The following is a 13792-nucleotide window of genomic DNA, read 5'->3' as shown; positions in this document are numbered from 1 at the left end:
ATAAACTCGTATTTATCTGTTATTTTATCAGATTTTATAATCAATTTTATCCCATTTAAATTTATATTTTATGTTCAACGAGTAAGAAATATTAAAGAAATTAATGGATGAACAAAGAAATATCTGCTGTATTATTGTTCAGAAAAGACCACTTTAACACACGAAAGCTGCTTTTCGAATACAGCCACTCAGGCCTTGACGCCATGTTGCTGTCGCACTGCAATCAAAAAATTACCAACACATGCCATAGCAAATCGTGCTCTACCAAGAAAAACCAATATAAATTTTAATATAAATAAGTTAATTACTTTAGCATATTTGATTATACTATCTCAAAAATATCATTCAGCTAATCCACTTCTTATTTTTAATATTTTTTATTTATTGTATAATTTGTAATTAACGTGTTTAAAAAAAAGCAATTTTAAATATGATTAATGAAATAAAATTGTAATATCTTTCTTTTAACTTTACGGAATAAAAATTAATTTTTGGCTGCTAGAAAGAATTTATCTGGTCTTGGTTTAAATATCAATAAGCAATTGAGCCCATGTATGTCACAGCGTCACATAAATGTTATAAACGTGTATATGATTCCAAACATCCACGTTCAAGAATAAGGGTGTGTTTAGTTGGAGGTAATTGGGGGAGAGTGATTGGGGGAGAGTGATTGAGTGGATTTGAGGGGATTTGAGGGTGATTTTTTTGTGTGTTTATTTGAGTGGATTTGAAGGTAATTGAGAGTGAATTTTGGGTTGAAGTTTGTGAGAATTAGTGTAGGATTTGATTGATGTGACGATTTTAAAAAATTAGTTTAATTGGTAGAAATTGAAGATTACCAAAATGTCCCTAGGTATTAAAGTAATATAAAATTATATTTGTTAATGTTATATTTAATTGTAAAAATGTTTATTAAAAGTTAAAAATTTGGAATAATTATTAAAAATAATTTAAAAAATATAATTAAATTATACTTGATTGAAATGAATTTTTTTTAAAATATAGTACTTGTTTGTGATATAATTTAGTTTTAAGAAGTATAAATTTAATTGTTATGGAAGTAAAATTTATTCATTTTGTAGACCATGGCTGTAGCTTCAGGAATCTTCACTGTTCTTCTGGCATGCAGGCACTCGTGAATACACAGTATTATGGTGGTTTGATATTTTATTATTGTATGAGAATAATAACAAATCACAAAAGGGCAGATTAGGCAAATCACCCTTCTTCCTTGCAAATCATCGCAGTTAAGAGAGTGATGCTACAGTACGTGAATCTCGCTGTTACCTCCGATTCATCGCTCACAATACTACGCAAGTGAACACAAAATTTTTTTAATCCATCGCTCTCTTTCTCTCCTTAACAGTGTATCACCTCAAAGTGAACACAGTCTAAATTCTATTTCTGCAACTGTACTTACTTTTTGTCTTTTAATAATCTATTATTAAATGTCGCTATAGAGAATATTATATATATATATATATATATATTAAAAAATTATTTCATCTGATTTTCTTACTAATATTTCATTTTTAATCGTATTAATCTTACTAAAATCGTATTAATGAATTTTAAAATAGCACTCTATTATTTTATTATAAAAAGCTTATTTATAAATTATGTTAATCGATTTCATTTCAAAAAAATTATAATTTTTTAGAAATTTTTAATTTTTTTTTCTTTTATCTAATTCTTTGAGTTAGTCTCTCATATATTTTACGATTAAATATTATCAGTGAATTTATGATAAAGAGATCTACACTTCTATCAATTAGAATCTAAAACTGAGTAAGTTAACTCTTTTCTCTATTTTTTAGTTAGTTTAACATTTTTAAATACACGTGATTTTAATATTTCATGTATGTGATTCAAAATAGCTAAAAGTGAATCTTTGTTTAGGTTTGATCATTAGATTTGTGATTTGATGTCTGTGAAAGAACTAGAGCTCTAAGAGCAACTTTGAGTCAAGGATTTTTCTATACCAAGTAAGGCAAGCTAGATTAAGTTTAAATAGTACTACTAAATGATTTGATAAACTAATTGTGACGTTGTGATTGGTATAGTGAAATTTAACTATTTGGTATAGTGAAATTTAACTATTTGATTTTATGCTTGTATATATATGTGTTGATCTAATATATTTAATTGGGTATCTAGTTGCTTGAAGTGGTATGTTATAATCTTTGAGTTAGAAATGAGCAGAGATTGGCCTCACTTAGGTATATTGGATAGAAAATTTGGTATGTTAGCTTAGAAAAAAAAATATCAAATTGAATTGCTTATGTTGTGTTGATTGCTTGTTGGCAGGAATTTCTATGTGAGATATTAAATTGATCAAAGTGATGTTTCCTGAGCTAAAATATATTCATATTGCATTCAAATGAAACATAAATAACTCAAGAAGTGTCAAATTGACCAATCGATCTCTCACATAGAAACTCAACTTTTTTGGTGCAATGTCGGACACCCCTATAGTGCCACTGGGCAGCAACCAAATAGGGCCTTACTATCTCAATTATGTTGGGCATAACTTTAGTATTACGAGGCAAAATATTGACAATAAGCTCATTATTTTGTTAGCGTTTGGTGCCACCTAGTGAACGTTGGATGTAATTGGAATGTGTTGGGCACTAAAAGGGTGTTAAGAGCCACCTTGGTTGCATTGGGCATAAATCTTCCAAGGGCACCTTGTTTGGTTGTGCTGAGTGGAATTCTAGGGGCAATAGGAAGAAATTTTTGGATTCTTAGTGTAAGATCCTTGAAAATATTTGTAAGTTAGATACTAGATAAAAAAAAAATTAAAAAAAAAATAAAAAAAAAAATAGTGAATAGTAAATTGTGAATAGTAAAAAGTGAATAGTAAAAAAAAAATATATTTTTGGAAAGGATAAGTGTTACACGTAGCTTTGAGATCAGAATTCACCAATTTGCAAATAAAAAATTATTTTTGTAATAGTAAAATGAATAAAAAAATGAATAGTACAAATGAATAGTAAAAATGAATAGTAAAAATGAATAGTAAAATTTTTACTATAAATAGCCAAGGGGGGGAGGCTGAAAATTTACACCAAAGAACTTAGAAAAATGTTGAGAGAAGAGAGTTGGAAGAATTTCTAATTGCAAAGGGGATATTCTGGAAGTTTTCAGAGAGCGAGGAGATTAAGTCTGTAATAGAGGTAAGGGAAGCCACTCTTATACTTTGCTTTTCTCTAATCCTAAATCTTGAATATGTATTATTTTGTTGCTGTATGGTCTTGAATTTTGAATGAGAACATTTATTTGTTTCTTTTGTATTTTTGGAAGGACGAGAAGTTGTCTAACCGGCTCTGCCAGATTCAACTTCTTGTTTCCCCAAAGCTTTGGTTGTTTCTTATATCTTTATATGGTATTTTTGGAAGGACGAGAAGTTGTCTAACCGGCTCTGCCAGATTCAACTTCTTGTTTCCCCAAAACTTTGGTTGTTTCTTATATCTTTATATTGTATTTTTGGAAGGACGAGAAGTTGTCTAACCGGCTCTGCCAGATTCAACTTCTTGTTTCCCCAAAGCTTTTGTTGTTTTTTTTATATCTTTATATTGTATTTTTGGAAGGATGTGAAGTTGTCTAACCGGCTCTGCCAGATTCAACTTCTTGTTTCCCCAGAAATTTTATTGTTTTATCTATTCTTTTTATTGCATCTTTGTGGAAGGATGAGAAGTTGTCTAACCGGCTCTGCCAGATTCAACTTCTTGTTTCCCCTGAATTTTTATATTAATATTATTTTGATGGTAAGGGCAACTAATTATTTTTGTATGAATTTATAAATATACGAATGTTGAACTGGTGTTCTCTTGCGAAACTGTTTTATGACTTTTATTATATTGGGTGTTATAACTGAAACTGTTAAATTGTACATGTTGTGATGTGATGAATTTATTGAATGAGTTTGTTGGCTGAAATTGATCTTGTTGGAAGGTCTGGAGTAAGGGTTCTGTAATAGCTTGTATATGAGTATTAAATAGATATACAGATACTGTTTGAGGTTGTTGTGAGAGGAAGTAAAAATATTAAAATTAGGCATTTTAGATTTAGAGCATAAGACAACAAGGTAGATAAATTAAATAAATAAATTGATTAATTATTGAGGGCCTCCCTTTGTTGGTAGGATAGAGGAACCTTAAAAACCTGAGTTGGCACATCCCTGATCATAGAGCAGCCCTGGCCTGGTCCAGTCAGTTGTGACTAGTCATATGTGCTGGCGTCGAAGGTGAGTTTGATGCGTTTAGACATCTGGGTCCTCTCCGGTGACCAATTGGGGTAAAGAAAAATCTCTACTAGGATGAAAATAAAATAAAACAAGTTGATTGTAGATGCATAATATTATCATGGTAAAAATTTCATATATATTTTATTTATCATTACATTGAGCCCAGACTTTAATATGTAGTTCCTACGATATGTTGATATATTTTGGTTGATCCATGATCTTTGTTTGGTGAAAATATGTTGAGTTATACTCGTTATGGGCAAAATGAGTTTATAATATGAAGCATGATATATGGCAATATGTTTAATTTATTGATACCAAAACGGGTTATTATGAATTCATGATTAAAGAATGAACATGATTGAGTTAGGTGGATAAGAGGGTATGAATTGTTGGTTTTATGAAATGTTGGAGTGGATATGAGAAATCATTACTTATGAAATGATGTTTACTACCGGGAGTAGTATGTTCGAGTTATACCATGAGAGTTTGGTATGAGCAAAGTAACACCTGAGGTTTATGAAAGCAGGCAGAAAGTGGTCTGACCATACGGCTTTGACATAAACATATGATTAGTAAGTTATATAGAAGCAGGCAGAGAGGGGTCTGACCATAAGGCTTCAGAAAGTAAGACATAGTATATAAGTGAGGCTTAAGGAAGCAGGCAGAGAGCGGTCTGACCATAAGGCTTCATGAGTAAGCATGATACACTTGTAAGATTTATGGAAATGGGAAAGATGATTTTGATAATGATGAATTAATGACATCGGAATAATGATATTTTATCAATTGCAGAAATACATGATTATAATATTTTTATTACAAGTTTAATGATTTTATGATATGGTTGGCTTACCCTTATTTGTTTGTACTATGATCATATAACTCATGTTATATGTGATTAGATAATGTTGTGTAAAACTTATAAGTTGAAATTTCAATGGTGAAGACTATATTGTTTAAAGTTTGTAAGTTTGGTATTGTACTTTGGAGTAATTGAAATAAAGTTTGATTGTTTATATGAGATATCAAATTAATTTAGTCTCTACTATCAGTAATACCCTTTAAAATATTAGGGTGTTACACTTAGTTTTGGTTAATCTTTTAATTTCCTTATATTACTTGTATATATGTGAATGACTTATTGGGATGTATGTTAGAAAGTGGGCTTTTAAGCCTAACTCAACCCCACAAAATTGGCTTGTAAGGTGAGGTTTTCACTCCACTTATATATTATAATTTGACCTTATCTCTAGTTGATGTGGGACTTCCAACACACCCCCTTCACACCGAGGTATAAACATCTTGAGTGTGATAGTATAAATGGGTGGTCCGATAGTGGCCCGACAACGAGTGAAAATATAAATGCCCAAGAAACAAGATATATCTTTAGGATATGCTCCAACCATGGCTCTGATACCATATTAGAAAGTGGTTTTAAGCCTAACTTTACCCCACAAAACCGGCTTGTAAGGTGAGATTTGCACCTCACTTATATATTATAAATTTGTTTTATCTCTAGTCGATGTGGAACTTCCAATATTTCTTGTTTCTTGGGCATTTCTATTTCACCCGCTGTCGGGCTGTTATCGGACCATCCAATTTCTACTATCACGCACGAGATGTCTATACTTCGGTGTGAATGGGGGTGTTGGAAGTCCCACATCAACTAGAGATAAGGCCAATTTATAATATATATATATATATATATATATATATATATATATATATATATATATATATATATATATATATATATATATATATAAGTGAGGTGCAAACCTCACCTTAAAAGCCAGTTTTGTGGGGTTGAGTTAGGCTTAAAAACCACTTTCTAATAATGTATTTGAAAGTATATGAATGCTTGTTTTAAGAGTGTAGGAATTCATAAGGAATGAATCTTATTATGTGGTGACGCCATTAGATGTATTGAATTGAGATTCTAGAAGGGAACTGATCTCCTTACTTTACTAGTATGAAACTCACATAGAGAAAAATAGTTATCTATGAGAGTTGAAAATGGTATTTACATCTAGGTACATAGGAGGCAGACCCATACATAGTCGATGAAGGGATTTACCTTATCATATTTGCGAGATGAGGAACAAGTTTCATCTTTTCTTTGAGTATAATGATAACTCATGTGTATTAGAAAGGATCGAATGATAATAGGTGCATGGTCCCTTAGTCTATGCAATACACTAAACTTTCATAAATAGTCTTATGACTTATGTCAACTTGAGTCATGAGGGTTGACCCATGAGAGCTATGTGTGTGTGACGTGTTGAGCATTTGATTTCTGATGCCTAAGTTAGGTGTGATATGGTGTGGATGTTGTGATTTATATTTCTATAGAAAGTAGTATATTCTTAATTTAATCTAGCTTACAATATGTATTCTGGTTGTGGTAATAATAGTAAATTTAACCAAAGTACATTCTCAAATAAATTTTATTATGTTTAATCTTGTATATTCTTTTACCACCTTTATCAAGTAGAAAACTAATTACTCAAAGTATATTCTTGATTAATTCTTGTTAAAGTTTTCATCTTTAATCAAAGTACATTCTCGATTATGGATGAAAACGCATTTCATCACATGAAAGTTTCTAAATTTAATCAAAGTGCATTCTTAATTAAAACTAAAATCCCTTTTAACTCATATTATACATATACATGTAGATTAACATTGTGCTAAATTTTTACTATGTAAAAATAATTATTTTTACTTGATTTGGAGACAAAAGACATCAACCATAAAAATAAGCAACCACACTAATCAAAATAACAAACAAATTTATTTCATCTAACATCAAAATTCAGTTAAGAAATGATAGCAACTGCAAAGGTTTAAAACTCCATGAAACGCAATAATAACATAAAAATAGAAGAGAATAAAAGGAGGGATGTGAAAGGATAGGGAGAGGACGAAATTAGGTCCCCAAAGGGTTACTAAGCTCCTTTTCTTTAAGTAGAAATTAGGTTGGGCCTTTTCTGTTGTTGTAATTTTCTTTTTTGATAATGTAATATCCTCCAATTATTTTCTAAATAATCTAATATATTTAAGATATATTTGATTATTGTTGAGATCTAAAACGATTTAAGAAAATCTTGTCAAAATAAAAAAGATTTGACAAATATTATTTTTGTATTTACTAATATAGTTAAATATGATAATTATTTAAAAATATTAAATAAAATATCTAAAAATATATTTTCCCTAAATTATCTTTTATCATAAAAATTTATCAATTATCAAAACCTTTTTATGTGGAAAAAGGTAGAGAAAATCGCAATGTTCAATTTTTGTTGCTCGTTCCCTCTTCTTGACTTTGCCAAATTCAGTTTGGTTTAGACAAATTTATTCACTTTTTAATGCATGTCTGGTTTTCTTCATCCGATTCTTGGCTTGACCTTTTGTGATTTTGATTTTTTGTTATTCTTGACTTTATCTTTAAGATGTCATGAAGCTTCAATCTATTTATTTTCACACCTTCATAAGCTTAAATTAGTTGCAACTATATTAAAACACCTCAAAATATCTAAATAATATTTATGCAACTAAAAATTTATTTTTAACATGTTTTTGTATCTCATGCTCAATAAACCATATTATAACTATGTTTATGAGATATAAATAGATTAATGAAGCATAAGTATGACAATATCTAAAATTTTAAATACTACGATGATGAGAATGTGTATGTACATACTTGTCCTGTCATTGTCACCACAACTATCTTCGTTTCAAATTATTAAAAGACTCTTAGTTTTATTTTAAAATTTATGCTATTATAATTCTTCATTATTATTGGGCAATAAAGAGAAAATAAAATGTGTTCCTTTAACACCTAATTCTTTATAGTGTTTTGTTTTTTTTTTGGCTTTATTTTTTGTAAAATAAATTATTTAATATATATTTATGTGAGTACGGGTACAAGTACGAGTATACTCGTTACATTATGAAGTTATTGATGAGACATAAATTTTATACCTACTAAGTAATGGGGACATGGACAAGTATGAATTTCAATTCAAGGACGAGAGTGAGTGCAATTAAATTTGTACTTATCCCACCCTCTTGGCATCCCTACTTAACATTTATTTGTTTTAGCTCAAGGTTAAACTCAAAAACCATGAGCAACAACATCCTAATGGAAATGTGTTTCACCACTAAAGAGAATACATCATTATAATCAACATCTTGTTTCTAAGTGACCGCTAGCCATCAATCTTACCTTTATTGTCTAAAAATCCATTTACAACTAACCATTTTAGAACCCACAAATCCATGATGATTACATTTTTACTCAAATTATTTAGAACATATCATCTTAACTTTCTTAGAGTGCATTTGAGACTAAAGTCATTGTTTTAACTTATACTTATCTAATTCGTATTATCTAAGCTTCAGTGATAGTAAAAATCAACTTTTAGGCCTTGGTAGATTTTAGATGAGCTTAACCAGATGAGTCTCACCACAAGGTCTAATATGTTGAATTTCATTAGATGATTTGATGAATCATACATGGGCTAAGTGACTCTAAGAGTAAATTCACACATGCTTACTGAACGTTTTGATATGTGTTTTTGTGCAACTGTAAAATAAAGTTAATTTGCATATTGTCTAGCTAGACTAGTGTAATTAGATGGTTTGATTTGCTGAATTTTGATAGACAACCTCTGAATGGACCAACATTATATTTAATTTAATTTGCTAATTTGAATTGAACTATTTTATTGAAAAAGTGTGCATCCAATCTAATAGTGGAAAGAAGCTGTTATTCTCAAATAGTGATATGTTGCTTGATTTATTTCTTTAAAGAAAATAAGCAGATATAACATTTTATGCCAACAACCAATGTAATTCTTTACAAAAAGGTGTTTATTTACACAAAGTATTTATAATAAACTCTCCACAAAGACATATGACAAACATTTTCAGATTAAGACAAGTGTAAAACATATAGATGATCTACACACTAGTATTAAGCAATCCTTCATTAGATTGTTGGATCGAGTTCTTAAAAGCATAGATGCAATTATAACTTGGCTCCCCTAGCCTCCCTTATAGGATAATTGACGCTTCTTGCAACGATCTTTCCCTTAGTGGTTGACCCACTAGTAATCAAACACTTTGACGATGACTTGATCACCTTACCTATGTCATAGGATAATTGTGCAATAGTTAAGAATCTCTCCCTAAACAATTGTTCTATTGAGAATTTAACTCGTAATCATGTTTTAATACCAATTTTTAGATCAAACACTTATCACTAGACCAAAATATATATTTTATAGTCAATGTAAAACCTTTTTTACTTAAGAGTGTAGAGCATCATAATTCTATTGTGACTTGACTCACCTAACCTCCATTACAAAATAATTCATAAAATGTACAATATAAATGAATGTACAAAATGAATTTTCATCATACAAATCCACGATACTATCTTCCCTAAATAAGAGGATTAAACAATATTTACTTTATAAGTTATCATACCATTTTTCACCACACAATCATAAAGAGTAATTAACTTTATGCTAAGACAATTTTGTTCAGATTTTGAACATACTCTTACCAAATCAATCTCAATATTAAAATTTTTATGATTAATTTGACAAGTATTAAAATGCTTATCATTAAATATTGATAATGAAATTTTATTGATTGATAATGTAAATTTTTATTTATACGTATTATTTTAAAATGTAATATTATAAACTTAATTAAATTTTATAAATTGATGTGTGAGATGAAGTATTTATATATAATTTGAATATATCTCGAATTGATATTTATGAAGTTTGCATTACACTTTTCATACATTAAGTCTACATAAAAGAGGTTTGTAAGACACAAATGTTGTAAATATATAATGCCCCTATGTGATATATTAAGTTCATAACAATCCTACGAAAGAAAACTATCAATTATCACTAGTGCAAAAACAACGTATAACGTCCCGTTGAACGTCTAATCACGGAATAGCCAACATTAAAAATGACCGGTGACATTTTTGTAAATAAATGTAATTGTAGAACGTCGAAGCCTTTTAATTCGACGTTGCCAAAGAGTCATCCTTTTAAATTCTTTTTTCTTTTTTCTTTTTTCTTTTAAAGAACAAATAATATGTGGAAGTGTAAGTGTTTCGATATTATTTATCAGAAGCCAAAAAGTAACCCTTTTTAATTCTTTTTTTTTTCTTTTAAACCACATATAATACGTCCAATTTTTTGACGTATTATTTATCAGCCAAAACCCTCTTTTAATTTGAGCAGGAGATTGAAAATTCATTCACTTTATATTAACGCGCGAGACCGTCTTCTCTTCTCAAACTTTTCTCGAACGAAGTTTGACGACTATCACATTTAATCTTTCTTTCATTTGATACAAATGCATGTTATAATTAACTACTTTATGTATAATTCTCGTTTGTTTTGACCGTTGTTTTCTTGTTCTTATCCTTCATAGGCGCATTCTGTTGGTGGAAAGACTTTATTCCGACGAACCCACCTTTTGATGGTTAGTTTTCGTTTTTGTTTTCGTTTTGAAAAACTTATTTGTTGAAATTGTTTGTTGTTGTTTTTTTGTTGAACTTTTTTGTTGTTGTTATTTGGTTGAACTTGTTTATTGTTTTTGTTTGATTGAATTTGTTTATTGTTTGCTATCGTTATTTGTTGTTGATATTATACTACACGTTCATAATTCATCTGAAATGTGGTGTTTTTCTGCTTTTTCAGGTCTCATATAGTTGTAAAAAATGATTACAATTAAATAAAAATAAATAAAAAAAATTGTTTAAGGTTGAATATTAACAAAATTTGATATTAATTTCGACGATATTTTTATACTAGTGTAGTAGAGTAATATATCTTGTTTAACACTATTCTTACACAAAATAATATTTTTGTTAGAGTCTAGTTTAGTTTTTTCCACGTCTAACACGAGTGCAATTCTTAGGGAAAAGAGAAGAGCATGCTTTCTCCCTGCGTTGAGATCACATGCATTGCGTCGCTTTGCTTATAGTACGGATCTAAAGGTTAAGTTTCTTGTGTCGCCACTGACTCATGATGAAAGGAACACATGATTGTGAATGACATAGCTCCTTCGATTCATTTCATCACTGTTTATTATTCATGGATAGAACGAAGGTTGAAGATAATGTTAATCAACACGAACCCAACACTCCGAAGAAAGCCACTTTGGTCCTCTCATCTTCCGGGAACGCTCTTCTGGTTTCCAACTCCAGCAAGTCCCTTTCGTCCTCCAAGCCCGTCGCTGGCCAGAAGAGGTACGTCAGGCAGGTGACGGGGCGCCACAACGACACCGAGCTCCACCTGGCGGCACGGCGAGGCGACTCGGCGGCCGTGAGGGAGATTATAGACGTGATCGATGCCCAGATGGTAAGGACTCAGAGCAGCTGCGATTTCGATGCGGAGGTTGCGGCCATAAGGTCTGCCATTGTGAATGATGTGAATGAATTGGGAGAGACGGCGTTGTTCATTGCCGCTGATAAAGGACACCTTGATGTGGTCCGAGATATTCTGTTATATTCTTCTAACGAAGGGATTTCGTCGAAGAATGATCTAGGGTTTGATGCCTTTCACATTGCTGCTAGCCGTGGTCACTTATGTATGTAATTAACAACCTCAACCTAATCAAATATTCACCTCTATTGTTAATTTTCTATCTTCTTCCCTGCCTCTGAAAAAAGTAATATTTTTACCATGTGACCAGAAATAACTAACAGCTAGAAGAGTATGCTCTTTTAGGACAAAACATGACTGCAAATTTTAGGTTGGAATTTGTGTTTTTACCTTGAAATTTGTGTAACAAATGTTTTTAGTTGGTGCTAATCTTTGTTGATGATTAGGACTAAAAACACTGAGAAAATACAATTTTTTTCTCATTAGGTAGGCTATATCTACCAAACCTTCAATAGCTAATGAGAACTAATTCCATTTTTGCAGCTATTGTTAAGCTGCTACTAGAATATGATCCGGGGCTTATGAAGACAGTTACCCGATCAAATGCAACCCCTCTTATATCTGCAGCCACTGGGGGGCATACGAGTGTTGTTGAACTTTTGCTGTCACGTGACCCTAATCAAATAGAATTATCGAGATCAAACGGAAAGAATGCACTTCATTTGTCTGCCCGCCAGGGACATGTTGATGTTGTAAATTTGTTGCTCGCGAAGGATAAACAACTTGCTAGAAGAACTGATAAGAAAGGCCAAACTGCACTGCACATGGCTGTGAAGGGTGTGAGTTGTGAAGCAGTGAAGAGCATTCTTCGAGCTGATGCAGCAATTGTCATGCTGCCAGATAAGTTTGGCAATACTGCATTGCACATAGCCACAAGGAAAAAGAGGGTAGAGGTTTGTACAATGCCTGAATAACTCGACAAGATATTGTTATTATTCTTAAAACATGTTTGAATATAACTTTATATATCAGTTGAAAATATTATTTACGTTCATGATATGTTTATTAATTATGATCTTTGATTATGTGATGATGTAAAAATTGTTAGAATGATAATGCAGAGAGAATAAACTCCTATGATATGTCATAGTTTAACGCAGATAGTGAATGAGCTATTGCTTCTTCCAGACACGAACGTGAATGCCTTAACAAGGGACCACAAAACAGCTCTTGATATTGCTCAATCCCTTCCACCATCAGAAGAAATATTAGACATAAGAGGTTCCCTAGTTCTTAACGGGGCACTCAATGCGAACAATCTGAACCAGCCAAGGGATGAGCCCATCAGGAACACCGTGACGCAAATTAGAAATGACGTTCGCTCACAGCTCAAACAAACTCGCAAAACCAACATGAACGTTAACGGAATCGCCATGGAGCTACGGAAGTTGCAAAGAGCAGGTATCAACAATGCCACCAACACAGTAACGGTGGTTGCAGTTCTCTTTGCGGCGCTTGCATTTGCTGCCATTTTCAGTGTTCCCGGTGGAGATTTTGATACTGGGGCGGCAGTGATGGAAGGCACAATACCTTTTGAAGTCTTCTTTTTGTGCAATTCCGTTGCGCTTTTCACGTCACTGGCTGTTGTGGTAGTTCAGATCACCCTTGTGAGAGGGAGAACAAAGTCTGAGATGAGGGTCGTGAAGGTGATCAATAAGATGATGTGGCTAGCATCTATATGCACCACTGTTGCATTCATATCAGCGTCTTATATAGTACTTGGTAGGCATCACAAGTGGGCTGCAATACTTGTCACTGTTGTTGGGGGAGTTACAATGGTTGGTGTTCTTGGTGCTATGACGTACTATGTGCTCAAGAGTAAACGTTATCAAATAGGCAGGAAGAAGAACACATTCATGAGTAGATCAAACTCCGGCTCAGAAACTGAAGTAGAAGCAGCACAAATTTATGCCATTTGAAGAGAAGGTTCATGTTCTTCTATATATGCTTTACTCTCTTAATTCTTAACTTAGTCCATTTTAAGAATTTCAAAGCAGTTCTTCTGGAGAATTCTAATAGGGCTAGATTAGAAAAACGATTGTAGATCAGAAAATAA

At 31.6% G+C, this 13792-nt stretch overlaps 1 protein-coding gene across 1 annotated transcript; it reads left to right on the top strand.

The window, feature by feature from the left end:
• Window positions 1-11344: 11344 nt before the first annotated feature.
• Window positions 11345-13655, top strand: LOC124827731 (ankyrin repeat-containing protein ITN1-like). Its single transcript, XM_047300879.2, has 3 exons — window positions 11345-11881; window positions 12220-12629; window positions 12837-13655. Exons 1-3 carry the CDS (start codon window positions 11386-11388, stop codon window positions 13653-13655), a joined length of 1725 nt encoding a protein of 574 aa, XP_047156835.1. The 5' UTR covers window positions 11345-11385.
• The last annotated feature ends 137 nt before the right edge of the window (window positions 13656-13792 follow it).

Source organism: Vigna umbellata, chromosome 3, assembly GCF_029865625.1.
Source record: "Vigna umbellata cultivar VRB3 chromosome 3, Vumbellata_1.0, whole genome shotgun sequence".
Classification (NCBI taxonomy): domain Eukaryota; kingdom Viridiplantae; phylum Streptophyta; class Magnoliopsida; order Fabales; family Fabaceae; genus Vigna; species Vigna umbellata.
Note: the sequence above shows the minus strand (reverse complement) of the source record. Positions and strands in the feature narration are given on the sequence as shown.